This window comes from Punica granatum, chromosome 5 (assembly GCF_007655135.1).
Source record: "Punica granatum isolate Tunisia-2019 chromosome 5, ASM765513v2, whole genome shotgun sequence".
NCBI classification, from domain to species: Eukaryota; Viridiplantae; Streptophyta; class Magnoliopsida; order Myrtales; family Lythraceae; genus Punica; species Punica granatum.
In genome coordinates this window covers 17,164,300-17,184,764 of record NC_045131.1, presented here as the reverse complement: position 1 = coordinate 17,184,764, position 20,465 = coordinate 17,164,300, and the positions used below count along the sequence as shown (strand labels likewise).

General features: G+C 38.5%; 2 protein-coding genes across 6 annotated transcripts; one reads left to right on the top strand and one right to left on the bottom strand.

The window, feature by feature from the left end:
• Nucleotides 1–7,236: 7,236 nt before the first annotated feature.
• Nucleotides 7,237–8,465, bottom strand: LOC116207256 (non-specific lipid-transfer protein-like protein At2g13820). Its single transcript, XM_031540160.1, has 3 exons — nucleotides 7,931–8,465; nucleotides 7,696–7,746; nucleotides 7,237–7,550 (listed from the first exon to the last, which is right to left on the bottom strand). The coding sequence occupies exons 1-3, from the start codon at nucleotides 8,262–8,264 to the stop codon at nucleotides 7,417–7,419; spliced, it is 519 nt and encodes a 172-aa protein (XP_031396020.1). The 5' UTR covers nucleotides 8,265–8,465; the 3' UTR covers nucleotides 7,237–7,416.
• Nucleotides 8,466–15,164: 6,699 nt separating this feature from the next.
• Nucleotides 15,165–19,771, top strand: LOC116206608 (TMV resistance protein N-like). 5 transcript variants are annotated; one of them, XM_031539383.1, is made up of 5 exons: nucleotides 15,166–15,718; nucleotides 15,982–17,086; nucleotides 17,530–18,358; nucleotides 18,590–18,804; nucleotides 18,925–19,771. In XM_031539383.1, exons 1-5 carry the CDS (start codon nucleotides 15,219–15,221, stop codon nucleotides 19,525–19,527), a joined length of 3,252 nt encoding a protein of 1,083 aa, XP_031395243.1. In that variant the 5' UTR covers nucleotides 15,166–15,218; the 3' UTR covers nucleotides 19,528–19,771. The 5 variants fall into 5 exon arrangements, with proteins under 5 accessions (XP_031395244.1, XP_031395243.1, XP_031395242.1 ...); XM_031539382.1 differs by having other exon boundaries at nucleotides 18,449–18,804; XM_031539381.1 differs by having other exon boundaries at nucleotides 18,434–18,804.
• Nucleotides 19,772–20,465: the final 694 nt, after the last annotated feature.

Here is a 20,465-nt window from a genome sequence, read left to right as displayed (position 1 = left end):
AGTGCACAATAAAAAGTTGATAACTCATGGATAAATAAGTGGGTGAAGTCATAATTTGGAGGTTTAAAGTTCAATTCCTTCTCCAATCATAGCCAACAATTTTTAAAAATAAAGAGAACTCATAGAATCGGCCAATGCACAGGTAAAATCAGACCAATCAAAGCGCTGGTTCCCAATTCAATCGGTTGAATTGGCCGATCCAGTCCAATTCTGATAACAGTGCTCAAGAGTTGTTTTTTTTGTTTTCCATGCTGAAAGGGAATGAATTATGACTCATGAGTTGTTCATCCGAAATTTGAATCCTTCCCTAGGAAAATACATTAAAAAGAACTAAATGAATATCCACGCATTGCATGAACATTCTTGTCAATTAAAGATATAGTTATATTACTAATAGGGTGTTCGGTTTCGGGCACCCTATTTTTTTCACGATACCCGAACCCTACCCTGTAAGGAACATGTTCTAAGATTTTGAAACCAAACCCTACCATGTTGAATCATGGAACCGGAACCTACCCGGAACATATATTATTCCACAAGTTCCGGGTACCTTGTTAGAACCTGTAAAATTTTTTTCTCGCTAAATAAAATAGAAAATGTCTCATCCATAATCAGTAATTACGCATAATAGAATGTCGACATAGATTTATATTAAATTCACAATACATCTATAACAAAGAGTAATATGTCTCATCAATCCATTCACAAAACTAAACATTTGTAATACGATCAGGCCTCACCGAGGATACACCTATCATCGTCAAATCAAAGCTAAAGACGACAAGGAATGCGAAGCTTCCACCAAGAGAAGAGAGAGACGGATAGGGGAATAGGGTAAAGTAAAAGAGATAAATAAATCTGAATATAACTAGGGAAATTATTATCTAGACCAAGTACCAGTTTCGGTTCCGGTTCTAGGTACCTCATATGTAGGAACCGAAACCAGAACATGTTTTCACCAGTTCCTAATTTTAATATTCGGACCCTACCCTAAAAGGTAGTTTTCGACCGGTTTCGGGTACACCCGGTATCTGTGCACACCCCTAATTACTAATATGTAATGTTATTAAGATTAAATAAATTATTTTGAAATATTCTTTTGTGAGTATTGAATTATTTATGTTGCAATGTGTGATTGTACTTCGTTTTCGTTCCTACATATGTGATTGTACTTTGTTTTGGTTCCTATATATTATAAATTTATAATAATAATAATAATAATACATAAATGTGATATTAGCTTTTTAAAGTACATTAAACTTATATTTGACAAATTTTTTATTCCGTTTTTCAACGAAATTATTTATCCCTTTAAATAATTATACATCAGTTATACATAAATATTGTAATAATATCATTAAAAAAATCCTCTAATGGAATATTTTGAATATATTATATGAAATTACATAACTAAGGAAAAGAAAGAATAATGGGGGAACTAATATAATATAATATAATATAATACAATGCAATATAATATAACATAATATAACATAATATAATATAATATGTAAATCTATCACCTTAGAATTTATTTAAGTTATTTAGCAATATATATATATATGTAATATTTAATATTTATAAGGGCAAATTACAAAAAAAAATCCTGAATTTTGTAAAAATACTCAGTTTTGTCCTAAAATTTACTTTGTAACAAAAAAATTCACATGTTTTGATAATCGTCTTAGATTTGACCTCTCATTACTATTCTGTTAAGCTTTTCGTCTATTTACCTACGTGGACTTTACGGGACCCACAAAGTTTACATATAATCTGATCATCTTCTCTTTTCTTTACAAAAATAACCTAAGTTTTCAGAAAAGTTTCAGTTTTATTCTAAATTTTGATTTGTAATTTTAAAAAATACATATTTTAAAAGTTTATCAGAAATGGTCCATGAGAGGATATGCTAGCCAAGACTGACTTTAGGAGCACTGCAAGGAGACCCAGATGGGGAGACATATTAATCTTTCCCACTATTATCGAATAATCAAAGCACGCACAAATTGAACATATCTTAAAATAACTTTTATAGTTGCAAATAACAAAATAATCTTCAAAGAGACATATATGCGAGCGCGCGCCAAATCGGGTTTGTTGAATTTGGTACATTTTGGCATCAATTTGGCGCGCACACACACACACACACGCATATATGTCTCTTTTAAGAGTATTTTGTTAGTTGCAACTATAAAAGTTATTTTAAGATATGTTCAATTTGTGTGTGCTTTGATTATTCGATATAGAGACGTTGAAATCATTGACAGGCATTACACATGTGACATTTTAAACATTCATATACAACACTCATAAAACCTTCATTAATAAACAAATAAGATAGTTTAAATAAAAAATCTAAATTTTCAAAAAGTCTCAATTTCATCATAAATTTGGTATGTGATAAAAAAAACACATGTTTTATAAATTATCTTGGAAACAACCTCTCTCCTCATCTGGTCTCCTTGCAGTGCTCCTAAAGTCGGCACTGGCTAGCATCTCCTCTCATTGAACATTTCTAAAAAAATTTTAAAATATGTATTTTTTTAATTATAAATCAAAATTTAGAACAAAACTGAGATTTTTCTGAAAATTTAGGTGATTTTTATAAAGAAAATAGAAGATGATCAGATGATGTGTTAACTTTGTGGGTCCTCTAAAGTCCACGTAGGCATATAGATGAAAAACTTAATAGAATGGTAACGAGAGGTCAAATCTGAGGCGATTATCAAAACATGTGATTTTTTTTATTACAAAGTAAATTTTTGAACAAAACTGAGACTTTTTACAAAATTTAGGTTTTTTTTTTGTAATTTACCCTATATATAAATGCATTATGGAAGTAGAGCTTTCATGTATATAGGACATAGTAATATTTCGAGTATATTACTAATTACCATTCAATTAATTAAGAGATAATTAAGGGGAAAAAATAATAATACTAGAACTAATTCTCTGTGTAAAAATTAATCGTTTCCTACATAATACATTACCTTTTTAACAGTTGTTCAATTTCTGAAATTTTCGGATTTGTATATAATTTAGTGGACATAGATGTTAAAAGAGTGTATTGTCCTGCAATTCTTTGTAAGAAAAAGTAACTTCAAAGAAAGAATTTGAATGATGTAATAATTTATCCAAATTAGTTTGCTCAACATACTTCGAAATTCCTTCGTGATCATTGATGTAATGATGATGATGGAAAGTTCAAAGTCCTCATTCAGAAAATCTGCTTCAATACTGCAGCTTTGATCTTTTATTCCCTAAAATATTAATTTTCAATATGAATTTTTATCAATTATATCATGAATATAGACCATGGATCAATTAACAAATTATGTAAAAATAATCTCGAATAGTAATAGCTAAATATATATTTTATGAGTAAGGTGAGCGACAGTTTTAACTTTTTTCATGTTTTCAATAGCGTGAGCTTTCCAATCTTCTTTTTCTTTTTACTCGGTCACCGACATTGTAATAACAATATCTTTACATCAACATTTAAGATACTTCAATAAGATTGTAGTTATCTGAAAATTCTTGCCGATCTATAAGCCTCCTTCACGAAGTAAAGTTCGAAATAAATCGGTCTGAGACTTCTTACGCTTGCATGCATTAATAAACCATAATTTCATTAGGAGCCATAATTTAACAAATAATCAAATTTTATATATTTAGTCAACAAGTCCAAAGCATATGCTTTCATTAAGGAAAATCATGTCAAGACTAATGATTTCTAACATAAAAAGAGTTGATAGAATTAGCTCACGCACATAATCGTGTGGAGAGCACTCCTATTTATAATGACCCGATACAGTAAATATGTAAAAATATTGAATATTGCAAATATCTTAAATAATATCAATTCAAATATTCTTCAATATCTCTTGATACAATATCTCTTGATTCTTTCTCCAATACTCTCCCGCAAGTACAATAGTTGGGAGCAACATTGCACTTGAATCCACAAAAGAAAAATGCTGCTAGTGACTCGGCTGATCCATGTTTGATTGAAGAGAAATGATAGACGGACCACATGTAGGCTTGGTCCTCTTAAAAGTAGAAGGAAAGCATCATTGGCCTTGGGCTGGGCTGAATAGATCGGATTGAGTGAAAGTGGACCCAACTGAAATTAGATCCACATGCAATTCAAATGTTCTTTGCCTTGTCTTCTTATTCCACGGAGTTTTGATAGCCATAGCCTCCATTATGAGGGCACTAACACGAAAGACAATAATAAGGGAAGTCGAAACTTAGAAGGCTTCAAGGAGGTCTACCATGAGAGACTGATTGAGGTATGTTGGCCACGACAGAGGACACTATTAATAGGGAGAACATATGACATAGGACAGACCAAAGAGAAGCTCGATGGTTGTAGTAGGAAAGGGAGGTCGCCGAGTGAAGGAGATGTTGAGAATAAATTGAAGTCAGAATGAGGGCAATAAGGTCGACACGAAGCAGGGATTTTCATAGAAAGTTAAGAGAGAATTAGTGACTTGAGGAAGCTAAAGAGGGCGTCCCAGTAAGAGAAGGCACCGGGAGATCTGAAAGCCGAATCTGAATGCGATGCGAATCTAGCTGCGTTATTTCACAATAAGCGGAATCTAGCAGCAATCAATGAGTAAAAGGAAGCAAATTTCGGCCAAAAAGAATATTGGAGGGGTTAGAAGGCCGAAGATGAGAGTGTTGGGATTTATTGTTGCCCTAGAAGCAATTCGTCATCAATTTTGTATTATGACATTTGTCAGCACCCCATTTTGGCTCATCAACTCAAACAATGCGCGTCAACAACGATTCAGCCTATGACTTGAGCGTCAATACATAAGAAGGCTAGATAGAGTAGTGAGTCATTATTCATCTTCAAGTCAACAGAGACAAGCAAATGATTCAAGCACATAAAAGAAGAACTTCCAAGATCATCCAGCGATATACAGTGCAAACAGAGAGCCTAAACAGCCTCCAAACCGGCATTTTCAGAATATAAAGCCGACAATGCTATTTTCCATCGGTTCAATGGACCATCAAAAGATAGTCAATATTGAGCTTCAAAAATCTAACGCGATGCCAAACATATGAAAAGTGTCTCCAAACACAATTCGTAGATCATCAAATCTATACAAAGCAATTTTTTGAATACAGACAACTTTTCAAAAGAAGTCCAAAAACGTCGATTCATCAGACAAAAGCTAATGCCTGATGTCAGACACAGTCATACCCCACAGTTCTACATATCATAAGCCTCACTTCAAATTGCTTCTCGGAAAGTCATGCAGACTCCTCAAATGACTCCTGAGTGACAAAAGAAACATACATTTCAACAGAAATACATAACCAAAGACTGGTTTGACGAAATATCGGCAAATAAATTTAGCCTTGCATTACCCCGAAAATTGCAACGGTTAGACGCAATTGGTCAAATCATATTGCATAACTACTTTCGGTTTCACGAATGACCTTCGAATAGCAGAAAACGTCATTTTCAACACAAATACATAATCAGAGGTCCTTTTGGTGAAAACTTGACGCCGGATGACTAGTTAATATGGTGCTAGCAATCCCAAGTCTCAATGTGGAATTCTCAGACTAAACTACATAAGTCATCTAGGCCTCACAATAGTTCTAGAATGGTTCCAAATGCCCTTTGACAATCCTTTGAGATTTGTTTTCAACGAACGGAGATCGCAGTGGTCTCTAATTCACCCAAGCAAGTTAGGAAGCAATCTAAGAAATCTGACTACAAACTCCTAGGATGTCTCCGATTCCACATTTGCGATACCGGCTTAAGAGTCAACTATTCAATATGAATAACAATACATGTCAAAATGACCAACGTGGAACGCAAACACGAGATACGCTCTCAGAAACGACTAACTTTGCTCTGATCGCTTGAAACGAGCAAAATCAGCTTCTGAGCCCCAAAACCATCCGAGCATTTCTCATGCAAAATGAGCAATCTTAGGCTCATCGGGATCGTTTCCTCTCGCATATTGTCGATACGTCGTTCTTTCGAATCACGAAACTCAAACACGCAATCGATCGACACCCGAGCTTTCCCGACTCACTTCCAACCCAAGCCGGACCCATGGCATCTTCTTCCCCTTGCTCAAGACAACCTTAGCCACTTTTGCCCATTTTACCCTCAAAATATCTCAAGTCTTCCATTCTAACACTCTTCCTCAACCAACCATCTTCTTCCATCAAGCCCTTGTCTTCATTCAATCAAAATCCCATGCTAATTACCCTATTCTTCCTCTAAGCAAACCACCATTCACTAAGCTTCTCCTCTAATTGCACTTTGCTTGTTTAATCTTGCCATTAGCGTGCATATATATAGCCTAAGCATAATCAAGCTTGCACACATACACATTGCCATCATCTCTTGCCATTTTTCACTCAAGCAAAAAGCTCTCAAGCCCCCTTAAATTCAGCAAATCGCACAGCCACTGCCCAGCCACAGAACAAGGCCAAAATCATTGGAAAACAAACCGTTTTCCGGCGACCTCCTTTTCGACTTAACCAAGCTTCAAACAAACTTCATACCTCATATATATTCGACCTCCCGAGTCCATTTCCGGGGTTAGTTTCAGCATTTGAAGCCTCCAGCCCATCGTTCCAGGCCTGATCAAAAATGGATCAAAATTTCCACTTCCCGATTTTCCGGCCACCACCTTTCCGACTTAACTCGAAACTCAATCAAACTTCATATCCCACCTATTTTGGACCATCTGAGTCCATTTCCAAGTTTAGATTTTCCATTTGAAGCCCTATGATTTCGAGTAGAAAACGGGGGCTACCATAAATGAGGGGCTAACATAGGCGGTTGGTTGGGTGAGACGAGACGATCTATTGTTTGCAAGTGTGAGTGGTAGTAACCAAACCGTCAGAGATGTTCCAAGAACACTTTGTAGGCATCCACTAGGCCAAAATGGGAAGTGAATGAACGTACAAGGGAAGTCCAAGGGAAGAGGGCCATGGAAACGGAGGAAGGATGTAATTACTGCCATGGGCCAAGCAAGGATTGGAGCCTCGTTGAAAGCCCATCCACTGGGGAGATGCCGCAGTGGGCGGTTGTCGGAGGAGAAGCGAGCCTAAAGGGGCAGCAAGAGACACAATGGGTGGAAGCCACATGGGGGGGGGGGGGGGGGGGGGGGGGGGGGGGGGGGGGTGTTGCGGGGGAGGGGTGGGAGGGGATAGGGAGAGACAAGGCAAGAAATCAGGCGAGACAAGGAGTCGTAAGTAGAAGGAGAATGGGAAGAGAAGAGATTCTCTTCAGCAATACAATTCGGTGTATGTATCAGCCCTCGAGGGGCTAACCAAAAATTGTACGAAATCAACAACTCTCGTGAAAAGGTTCAAAACTCAAGCTAACTATAAATAAAGAATGCATAAACATATCTGTTGGTGTGCAAGTGTGCAATTTTAGTAGGTCGACCAGGTGGAGCCATATGAAGCAGCAAAGAGCAGGACGAAGAAGAGTGGAGCAGAGAGCCTCATGGATGTTCTGTCTGACGAGCCGTCTCCTTCTGTGGATGGAACAGTATTCGATCCAGTTCCTATAAATAGAAACGCTGACATTAGTGACAGAAGCTATATGGTTTCTCTATTAAGATTCTTAATTTCACCAGGGATAGTAAAAGATTGCTCTGAGTTTTGAGTAGTAGTAAAGGGTGTGAACAGTTAGAACAGTATGCTCTGTACCTGAAGGAACTGTGGGAGGAGTTCGAGTAGGAGAACCGGCAGGAGAAGCAGCTGCTCGTCCAAAGACACGACTTTAGTCAGAAAGCAGGAAAAGGGACGAGGAATAAATACTTCATGATATAAAATGCTATATGATAAATTACACTCTAAGTCTAAGCATCACGGGGCAGAATGGCAGGAAGTGACCTATTGGGAAAGCTAATTTGAACTTCGACCTTTCAGTCGTTTCACCCACCATTGCAGAGGCTGACAGATGGGGTCTGAACGTTGCAGGCGCCAGGAAGGCCCATGGCCTGGGTCTGATTAATGGTGATGCCAAGGGAGGAGGCGCCCCCATTGAGGACCTGGCAGAGGCACTGGGGCTGTGACCGGATGACGCTGGCGAGCTGTGAGCAGCAGTTGGAGGACGGGGTGGACGAGTTTCCACTGATGTAGTTGAGGCACGAGGACATGCTGATGAGCACGTTGGTACAGTCCAAGCTCGACTGCGCCGCCGCACCGGCCCAGAGGGTTGCTGCTGCCACAACCAGGATAGTAACGAGGCCAATCTTCATTCTCCTTCTGGCCATTTCAGGGGGTTTAGTGTTGTAAGTTTGCTTAACTGACAAGGAATGAAGTATTTGGATTCGGAGTTGTTTGTTTTCCTGCAACCGTGGAGCGTGGGGAGGAAGAGCGGGGAGTTCGGGGCTCTTAAGTAGCCGAGACGGTGGAAGAAAAGACAAAAGGTAATATTCTATGGGCGATCAAACATCGTTTTTGCCGGTGAGCTACCTTTGCACATCCATCTATCTAATTATTGAATCTGTTTAAAGTGAAAGAGGATTTGCTTTGTGGTTCATTGGACAGTTTCAAAAGAGGAGACTTTTTGTGGAGCCTCCAGTGGGACGCAAAGAAGCAAACAACAGTGTTCAATTGGACGTGTCCGTGTCTCTCTTCGGAGCTTTCCATGTTGCCGTTCTTTTCCCTTTTTCTTTCTGTGGTTTAGTTCGGCGAACGAATAAAATTGAGTTCTTGTGGAAGGAGATATGGCTGGAGAATCAGATTCAAATGGGTACTTTTCATTATAACGATCATGACGTCTTGGACTTAGTATAGTCGAGTTCGAATATTTCTGGACAACCATGAAAAGTAAATCCTGCTTACGTGCTTGAGGCTGGATTTTTCCAACCGCAGCAAATACATTTCTAATGATAGAATTAGTTGGACACTTTTCAATATTTTATGGTGCCTGAGTCATCAATTTGAAATGAATTTATTAGCTCTTATGAGTTAAGATTAATTGCATTTTTATTTTGTTCTAGTAGAATTTATGAGTTTTCAAGTATTATTTCGTATTTTTTGCCTTATCTTTGAAGAAATCATTTGACTTGACATATCTATACTATCTGGTTGACTCGGAAAAAAAATTACGGTAAACGATAGTATATGCCGCTTGATTTTAATTGATAAATCCCGTATGTACATGTATTTTGCTAATTCTTGAGCAAAAAATAAAAAATAAAAGAGAAAATAATCTCACATATCCCAACCTTTTCAAATTTTCTTAGATCCATCCCGTACTCTTAAAATTATCTAAAAAGGTCTAACGTTTTTATTTTGTTTGCCATCTATCCTGCTGTTACATTTTTCGTTTAGAGTTGATAGAAAAGCTGACTCGGCTCCGTTAAGTCGTGACTGTGCCTACGTGGAAAAAAAGTGGGCTATCTTTGCCCATCTCTCCTGTTCGCTTCTCTTTCACTTTCCACCGTGCCAAACTTTCCCAAATTCTCTCCGATCGGAAGCAAATCTTCGAGATTGAACGTGGCGTCGACGATTACGATTGTTGAAGGAAGTCTTTGGATTGTTTTTTTTCTTCCGAAACAGAATGCTGAGGTATACCCTCTGAAATCCCCTCCCGATTGAATCAATTTTGTTGACAATTACGATTGTTGAATCCCGTCTTTGGATTTTTTTTTTCGAAACAGAATGCTGAGGGATACCCTTTGAAATCCCCTCCCGATCGAATCCACGAGCGGTCGTAGTACCAGAAGATCACCGTCCTTAAAGTTGAGGTTAGGGATTTTAAGCAGCAGGAATTTAGTTGCTTGCACTTTCCGGAGGTGGTCGCACAGTAACAGCAGCCACTCCCGAAGCATGTCATCGTAATCAGGTTCCACCGAAAAAAAAAATTTGTAAAATCCCCTCCGCTGTTTTGCTTACTTTGTTTAATATTGTATGACCGATTATGAATGCGATGATTCAATATTATTTTGCCTATTTTTCTTTGAAAATGAATCTTGCCACTCTGTTCTTCCGAAATTCGCACCTTTAAATTGAGATCTTATCAAGCTTTGGCTAAATATGCTATCGGTCTTCATCCTAATACTGATGCAGATTCTTCTACGTCATCCATATTCTAGCAGTATAGCTGATCTCAGTTTTCCGAGCTTGATAGATTAATGCCATTGTCTTAGCAGCTTAGTTATGGGAGTTCAAGGAAGAACTTTCCATATAGTACACACAACACAAAAGATAGAGGGCAAAAACTTCAGAATTAATAAGTCTTTGACCCATATTACATAGTTATGTCAAGCTTCACATTTTTAACGGATGCTTGGTTTATTGCACTTGCAAAAAAGAAAGGAGAGCCAAATGTTCAGGCTCAAATTTTCAGAGAATTGTCACAAGCAAAGAAATGAGTTGGAGTATTTACTGGAGAAAGTGGAAGGAGTTATGTTCGTGTATGTCATTATAACAACGTTACTTATAATATTTATTTGAAAGATATTCAAAACCTTGTATGTGTTGCTTCAGGTACCAGATTAACCATTCCGAATGAGTTACATGGGAAGGCTTGGAGGGCAATTTGTTAGTCCATGCCGAAGCGAGGAATCTCATATGCATCAACCAACTCCTAGGAATGAGCAGCAACAACGGCAGCTTCAGCAAAGTTATGTGCAGATGTATGAGCAGAGTTCCTTGGATAGGAATGAGCAGCAATGAACAACATCAGTGGAGGCCCTTGATGTGAAAATGAATGGGTTATGTTCTTGATGTGAAAATGGATGGGTTATGTTTATATCACATCTACTAGGCCTAGATCATGTGTTTTAAATGTGCGTTCTGAGTAAGAGCTTCATATGTGTGTTGATATGTATTCTGAGGAAATAGAACTTCTCCCGATAGTATGGATGTATCGACTCTGAAACTTGAAAGCATTCAATTACTTGAAGTTCAGAGGAAATCTTCATAAGCTGTGATTGGTAAATTGGATTTGGAGACAGGAATGACTCTGGGGTAGGAGATACTGTCATTGTTGGAGAAAACTGCTTTCGGGTTTAATCTCCAGAAAATGAGAAATCATGAAAAGGGAATGACATGGAAAAGTATTCAACAATTAATGTGTTTTCGAGTTTGATCTTCAGAAAACTTATAGGGAGCGGAACCTAATGGTCCCTTCCGAGCATCGACAACATGTGTTTGTGTTACGTCCTTTTTATGCGACTCTGTCACGGCAATTAAGGATTTGAGTCAACGGGCGATGCATGACATAATGCTAAAGATGCAAACTCAGATCATTCGTCTTCTTCTCTATTCCGGTGCCAATTTCTGTTCTTTTGCGTAATACTATGGTCGGAAAACAAGAATGAAGTTTTTGGCTGTATAGATTATGCTGTGATTCCTATGATTTGTCTTAACCGAAATTGATGGTGGTGAAACAGTCAATGACTGACAGATCAAAGAAGATATTCAACAGACCTTATATTTCATTACAAATAATGAAGTCCACTCCGTACGGAGTAAAGCCTGCAGGTGATATTATTGCATTTACCCTTCTCCATGGCCTCCTCCTACTTGCCAATACAGAACTTGCACCCCAACCACATCCCAAACAAAATTCTAATCATAATACATATGCAAATTGCAGAAACAACTACCCAAGAATTACTATTATCTCGGTGCTTTAACTCCTCTTTCAATTCCTTAATCTTAAATTTCATATAATTCATTTCCCATTCTGTTCTTTTGCGTAATACTATGGTCGGAAAACAAGAATGAAGTTTTTGGCTGTATAGATTATGCTGTGATTCCTATGATTTGTCTTAACCGAAATTGATGGTGGTGAAACAGTCAATGACTGACAGATCAAAGAAGATATTCAACAGACCTTATATTTCATTACAAATAATGAAGTCCACTCCGTACGGAGTAAAGCCTGCAGGTGATATTATTGCATTACCCTTCTCCATGGCCTCCTCCTACTTGCCAATACAGAACTTGCACCCCAACCACATCCCAAACAAAATTCTAATCATAATACATATGCAAATTGCAGAAACAACTACCCAAGAATTACTATTATCTCGGTGCTTTAACTCCTCTTTCAATTCCTTAATCTTAAATTTCATATAATTCATTTCCCATTCAGACGAGGAAACTTCTTCTGCAGCAATTTCTGAAATCGATTTCCTCTGAGAAACTTCAAATGGATGGTCAATCCACCTAAAATACCCACACCCTCCATTTTCCCGGTACCTTGGGCATCCAACAAACTTTTTACCTGGGTTGTTAGCTGTGCGTGATGTCTTCTGTTGGACTTGCAATCCGTAGCTGCAAAGGGCCGCATTGCTCCCAGAAATGGTTGAAGATTCCCTTGAACCAAATGTCTCCACTCTTCGATGCTTTCCTCTGGAAGCTCGCTCTCCTATTCCATATCCAATGACGGCTTCTATGCCAGTCAATTTCTAACTCAACTCACTCCCTCGACTCCAACAATCAGTCAAGAGCACAAAATTTCCATCAAGAGGCCTGTGTGGCTGTGAAAACCAAAAGTATTGCTCGGGTTATGAAACTTCATTACAGGCTGCTTTTATGGATTTTCAACTCTTTCAAGATTATAACGCAAAGAGAAATTTATCAAAAGTTGGGGATTTTCCCCCCACCAAAAGGTATATTGCAAACAAACAGCTGAGAAGCAAATAGAGAAGAACTCACCATGGAAACACAAAACGATGCGAGCTTCTTTTTCCTGAGGGAAAAAAACAGAACAGATCAACCCCAGGGAAACTCCGAGTACAGGCCTTCCAAAGGCCTTCCTTTGTGTTATAACCTTAACTTCAAAGACGGTGATCTTCTGGTACATATGCTTAAGAGAGGTTCATCCTTCCCAAAATCAAAAGATGCATAGGAGAGGTTCATCCTTTCCAAAATCAAACGGGGCCCATAAACGATAACATCCCGTGAATTATATCCTAAGCTGCTAAGACAATGGCATTAATCTATCAAGCTCGGAAAACTGAGATCAGCTATACTGCTAGAATATGGACGACGTGGAAGAATCTGCATCAGTATTAGGATGAAGACCGATAGCATATTCAGCCAAAGCTTGATAAGATCTCAATTTAAAAGTGCGAATTTCGGAAGAACAGAGTGGCAAGATTCGTTTTCAAAGGAAAATAGGCAAAATAATATTGAATCATCGCATTCATAATCGGTCATACAATATTAAACAAAGTAAGCAGTACAGCGGAGGGGATTTTACAATTTTTTTTTCGGTGGAACCTGATTACGACAACATGCTTCGGGAGTGGCTACTGTTACTGTGCGACCACCTCGGAAAGTGCAAGCAACTAAATTCCTGCTGCTCAAAATCCCTAACCTCAACTTCAAGGACAGTGATCTTCTGGTACTACGACCGCTCGTGGATTCGATTGGGAGGGGATTTCAAAGGGTATCCCTCAGCATTCTGTTTCGAGAAAAAAAAAAATCCAAAGACTTCCTTCAACAATCGTAATTGTCGACGCCACGTTTAATCTTGAAGATTTGCTTCCGATCAGAGAGAATTCGAAAACCTAATTTCTGGGTTTATGGAGAGAGACAGAGAATTTGGGAAAGTTTGGCACGGTGGAAAGTGAAAGAGAAGAGAACGGGAGAGATGCGCAAAGACGGCCCACTTTTTTTCCACGTCTTTTTTTTTTCACGTAAGGACAGTCACCGACTTAACGGAGCCAAGTCAGCTTTCCGGTCTACTCTAAACGGAAAAATGTAACAGTAGGATAGATGGCAAACAAGATAGAAACGTTAGGCCTTTTTAGACAATTTTAAGAGTATATGATAGATCTAAGAAAATTTTAAAAAGATTGGAATATATGAGATTATTCTCTCAAAATAAAAATACAAACTTCAAAATTGACTCGCATTGATCAAATATAGCAAGTTGGGTCTACATATTCTTAGGCATTCCCGATCTCATGATAGTATTCACCCAATCATCAAGTTGAACACTCAATTCACTTGCACATCTGATTTACACTCAAATGTGTAAACGTAATGCAAAACATGCTTAGTGCATGATTATAGATATTTGCTTACTCATTCCCCTTTCGACTAATAGAGAAAAAAATGATGCTTACATCAAAAGGATTTTATCTCTGGATTAGGATTTTTTTTAATTGAAAATTTTTGTACCACATACACATAGCTCTTGCCCTAGAATAAATTTGGAGAGATTTGGCACTATATGAAGCAATAGACGAAGTTGACTAGACGTTTCATGATAAGCGAAACATATATGATCGTGCTATGCCGCATACAAAACTTTTGTCTTCGGAGAATTGTGCAGGAGATCCAAAGACGTCATGCATAAAGCTTCTTTTATACTTTTGCCTCAGGAGAATTGCAGAGGAGTTCGTTCTTGAAACTTCACACCCAAAATTCTTGCCTTTGGAATACTACCGAAACTGAAATTACGTGACTCGACCCTCAACCATCCATAAAAAGAACTCTTCTTACCTTGGGCAAACCGTGGAGGAGATCCAGAGAAGTCTTGCACAGAGCTCCTTTTCTTTCTCTTGCGTAGGAAGATGTGTGGAGGTGTACTAGAATCGTCTGGCATTAAGAGGACTGTGGAGACTTTGAAACTGAAATCAGGTGACTTAGTCCTCGACCATCCGACCACTACACCGAGTTACTCCATACAGGCCTTTCCATTCGAATGATGCATGAATAATGATCCATTGCCTTAGTCATCATTCTCGCCCTTTATTTTTACTTAGTTGTTAATTTTCTTTAGACCATCTAGATTGTTTAGAAAGGCATTAGCGCCCATAAATTAAACTTAGATCAGATTGGGATTCGTTAAATCATGCACATCTCATACTAGAGCATATAGGTGGCCTAGGGCCAGTTACATGGCTTTAGCACATGTACATCGCAGCTGGGTCACATTAGTGTCCTAGACCATTGACACTCGGAGAATGTCTTAAGGCATGTTAGTTTCATAGACGTTTGATATGCATACCTCCTAGTGTATTAGAGGTCTTAGCCATACATCCAAGTCGCTTTCATCATCTTACCATGATGTCCCCGTTTAACAACTGCATTAAAAAAAGATATATCTCTACATCATTTGCATTTACTAAGAAGTTGCTGAGAGCTGGCCAATTGACTTTGGCATTGACTTGGCACAATAGAAATAGATTCTTGGCTCAATATCAAGCACATATTTTAGAGGCCTCAGGAATCTCTGAACTTTTCCTTTCACCATGTCTACTGAATTCGCAAATACTGCCCAACAAAGATGGAGATCCGATGTGTTCCTCAGCTTCAGAGGTAAGGACACTCGCAGGACCTTTACGAGCCACCTCTACTACTCCCTAAAAGAAAACGGTGTCAACGTATTCATGGATGACACCGAACTTCTCAGAGGAGAGGACATATCATCCGAACTCACAGAGGCCATCAGGAGCTCTAGGTTGTCCGTGATTGTCTTCTCAGGAAGCTATGCCAGTTCAAGATGTTGTCTCCAGGAACTAGTGGAGATATTGGAATGCAGGAACTCCATTGGGCAGATAGTTCTTCCTGTGTTTTATGACATCGATCCTTCCGACGTGAGAAGACAGTCCGGGAGTTTTGAGAAAGCATTTATGGAGCATGAATCGAAGGCTGCGTCAGACGAGGAAAAGGAGGTTGTTGCTCGATGGAGGGCTGCTTTGACTGAAGCCGGAAAATTATCAGGCTGGGATATGACAAATTTGGCAAATGGGTAACTTACTCTAGTCCTATACAGATGACGGGTTGATTGTTCTTTCTGTTCCTTTGTCTTGCCAAAATACTCACCATCAACCTTTTTCTTTTTTTATTTTGCAATTGCGATCCATACTTTAGTCCCAAAAAAAGGAGTACATAAAGTTTATGTCATATTTTTTTCTCTATTTATTTATTTATTTTATCAAGTTTAAGGTAGTGGTTAGTAATCTTTTGAAACTCAGATGATAAAGGGTATTCCGGTTTTGGAATGATATTAAGGAAGGAGGCAAAAATTGTCAGAGATATTGCTTGCCGAATATGGAACGAATTGAAGAATACACTTCTAGATGTCGCAATATACCCAGTCGGGCTCAATCCTCGTCTAGATCTTATAAGTGAAAGGCTCCATCTCGGCTCTAGAGGTGTTCTGTTTGTTGGAATCAGCGGGATTGGAGGAATTGGTAAGACCACTCTAGCCAAAGCTGTATATAACCAGCTCTTTCGCAACTTCGAGGCTGCAAGTTTTACTGCCAATGCCAGAGAAATTAGTTGCAAGCAACCTAATGGTCTAGTTCTTTTACAAGAGCAGCTTCTCCGGGACATTACTAAGCAAAGGAAGATAAAGCTTGACAATATATATAGGGGAATTAATGTCATCAAGGAGAGGTTGTGCAGCAGGAGGGTACTTATTGTTCTTGATGATCTGAGCGATACAGAACAACTGAGAGCACTTGCAAGAGAGCGTGAATGGTTTGGTTCTGGCAGTAGAATCATCATAACGACTAGAGACCTCGATTTGCTGAAGGAAATTAAGGTGGATTATGAATATATGCTTGAGAAGCTGAATGATACTGAATCTCTTCAGCTCCTCAGTTGGCATGCCTTTAGAAACCCCCATCCCAAAGAAGAATACGTTGACCTATCTAAGACCATCATTGAGTACTGTCAGGGGTTGCCACTAGCTCTCGAGGTGTTGGGTTCTTTGCTGCTTGATCGAAGTGTGGAGGAATGGAGAAGTGCATTTGCCAAACTGAAAAGAGCTCCCCCTGCTCGTATACAAAGTCAACTCAAATTAAGTTTTGATGCTCTCAGTGATGACAATGAGAAGGATTTATTCCTCGATATTGCTTGCTTCTTTGTCGGTCATGATAAAGATTACGTTATCAAGATTTTGAACGGCTGCAGTTTAAGTGCAGAAATAGGACTAAGTATCCTCATTAACAGGTGTCTTGTGAAAATTAACAGAGGGAATCAATTGGAGATGCATGATTTGATTCGGGACACGGGAAGAGAAATTGTATGCAAAGAATCTCCCAGGAATCCTGGAAATCGTAGCAGGTTATGGTCTCAGAGCGATGTCCTCACCACTCTACAAAACCATCTAGTGAGTGTTTGATAATCTTTTATTCTCTTGGTGTTGATGCCAATTTCACGAAGCACTAATCTATACAAAAGATCATAAGTGGATTAGCACACATATTGAGATATCATGCGGAAGTTGGTGTAATGCCCTGAACCAAGACCTGTTTTTGAATTAACTCAGATGAATATAGATATAGTGTGGAGCAAAAATTTTGTTAACTGATAAATCAAATCCAAGTGCTTCAGGTTCAAAAAATTGAAAGACGCGAATGTGAAAGCAATTACGAAATTGATCACCCTCTAAAATTATTTGAACCATCAGAAGTCTAAAAAACTAGAATGACTAATTTATGCTTTTGTTGTATCTTTTTTTTTTTTTCCTTTTTTCAGTGATATATATAACCTTTTTTCTAACACTGTTTTTGCTGCACTGAACCCTGAAATAACGTGGGGGAACTATATTAGGGAACCCATCAAGTTGAAGGACTTAAACTGGATTCGCCAGACTTATGTGAAGTACACATATGTACAGAAGCTTTCGCGAAGATGTGTCAATTAAGACTACTCCAACTAAACAATGTACATGTTCATGGGGACTATGGGCTTCTGTCTAAAGAGCTGAGATGGTTGCAATGGCGTGGATTTCCTTTGAACTTCATACCAGATGGATTCTCTATGGGAAACCTGGTTGCTATTGATATGCAATCTAGCAAACTACGAGCAACTTGGAAAGACACAAAAATATGTTGTCACTCTTCTTTTTTGCATAAAATTCATTTATTCAAACGGGGAGATACTTGTGTAATCGTTTTCTTCTCCATATTTCAGCTCGTAGGGAACTTGAAGGTCCTTAATCTCAGTGGCTCACCCTTCTTGACCAAGACCCCTGACTTCTCAAATATTCCTAGTCTTGAACAACTTATTCTCGCGGACTGTTCTGAGCTGAAGTCTGTTGACCAATCAATAGGACATCTCGAGAGACTAGTTAAAATGAATCTGCAAAACTGCAGAAAGCTCCGATGTCTTCCTAGTAGCATCTGCATGGTGAAGTCACTCCAAACCCTTGACATCTCTGGTTGTTCGAGTATAGACAGATTATCAGATGACCTTGGAGATTTGTACTCTTTGTCAGTGCTTTGTGCTGATAGAACGGCTATAACACAACTTCCTACAAGCATGGTAAGCTTGAAGAAACTGGCAGTATTATCCTTCAGTGGCTGTAAGGCATCAACCTCTGGCTCCGTTTCTTCACTCATTTGGTCATGCATATCAGAAAGAGAAGTGCCCAAGCGAGGTAACCAGCTGACCACTACATTATCAGGCTTAATCTCGTTAACCAAGCTAAGTTTAAGAGACTGCAATCTTTCAGATGATGCTATTCCAGCACAATTTGGGAGCTTAAGGTCCCTTATATCTTTGGACCTCAGTAGAAACGATTTTTCTCGCTTACCAGCTGCCATCAGTTGTCTTCCTAAGCTCCTGAGCATTAATATGGAACGTTGCGCTAAGCTTGAATTCATTCCAGATATGCCCCCAAGTTTGAGCACTCTAAATGCAAATAATTGCATATCTCTGGAGAGAATATCTCTGTCAACATGTCGTAATACACAGATATTGGGTCTCGTGAATTGCTCCAAGCTGGTGGAGATTTTTGGCTTAGATCAATGGAAAGCTGGTGGATCAATAAGATTTGATGGTTGCAAGAATCTGTCGACCAAGTTTAAAGAGTTTCTCATGAAGGTTCATGCTGTCTTTCCCTCTCTCTCCCCCCTCACGTTATGTGTGTAAGCTACAGTTTTCCATTATTTGAACATCAGATTCTAATATCTCATTTCTAACCAGTTGGTCTACTTCTTACAGAACTGGGAGGGAGGCCGGTTTGTTATACCAGGGAACAACATCCCGGAGTGGTTCCAGTATAAAAGTGTCATTCCTTCGATATCTTTCCAATTGCCTCCTTGCAATGATTGTAAGCTGAAACTGATCACCCTTGGCATTGTGTACACACCCAACACTGGTCCCACACTGGATGTAGAGTGCCCCTTATTTACTCTCACTGATAAGGCCAGCAAACTGAACCTGACTGATTACCTTGGAAGGGTGTTCCCTAATTTTCCACTCCCATCTGAAGATCACACTTTCATGTTTCACTTGACACCCTCTGATATCATGGGAGGCTCGGGTCACAGGTACACTAAGGTCCAGCTGGATCTTGACTGTGATAGTCGTTGGACTATTAAGGCCATCGGAGTCCATTTACAGATTAGTGTCTGTCCGAGATGTCAGTTATCTCACATGGGGAATTCAGTGGTTGGAAGCAGCAGCCTAATAACAACTCATGAAATGCTGCGATGCGATCACCTGGATGCTACTGCAGCAATCAGTGATGTCGGAGCAGGTCCCCTTGATTGCCCTTTCAAGGAGAGCCTGGAACATAAAAGGATGCGGTACGAGCTCCCTTGAGAAAGGGATCTAATGGCAATGGGGTTGGTGTTGTTCAGTATAGCAGATTCAGCCAGATTTAAAGCCGATGGAGTTGGTGCTGCCCCAAAACAATCTTTTGGAATTCTTTTTTATATTTATATTTTTATCTTTTATTGTTCAACCCCCAGTTCTGTTTGTATGCATGTGGTGTTATGGCCGAGATATTCTTAAATGACTTTATCTTATAATAAGATGGCCAAGAAGAACAACAAAATAACTACAATTATAAACAACTAGTCCGTGCGTTGTATGAGATAATTCCGTCAATGTGAAAAGAAATTGTGATTAAAAATTAAAAGGAAAAATTCCTTAAAGAATCAAAGTGAAATAAAAAAATAAAATAAACAAATAATTTTAAGTTTAGTAGTAAACGAGCTTACTTTCTGAGAGCTTGCAAATTGGAGTAGCAATACCTTTCGAGAGACGAAACTCACATCGCCAATTTTGAAAAAAAAAAGGAGAATAAAAGCAAAATAAATTCATTCGAGAATCAAAAGTGAAACAAAAATAATAAAATAAACAAATAACTTCAAGTTTAGTAGTAGACGATCTTAATTTCAGAGAGCTTACGTATAGGGTAGCGGTACCTTTCGAGAGACAAAACTCACATCACCAATCTTGACAAACAATATGAGGAGAAAAAGCAAAAAAATAGAGAACAATAAAATAAAAAAAAAAAGAAAAATAATTTAATAAACTCACTTGCATCTAAGGATAGACATGTGTTTGGAGAGCTAGCTCTAGTTGTAAACGTATTTTAAGAGTTGAGTAGGCTCACTTATCAAAAGAATAGGTTCATGTTTATGTGTATGATAATTTTATAACTATCATACAAAATTTAGATAAAATATAATCTGATTTGTTTTATAAAAAGAAAATATAATTTATATATATATAAAATATTATCTAATCCACTT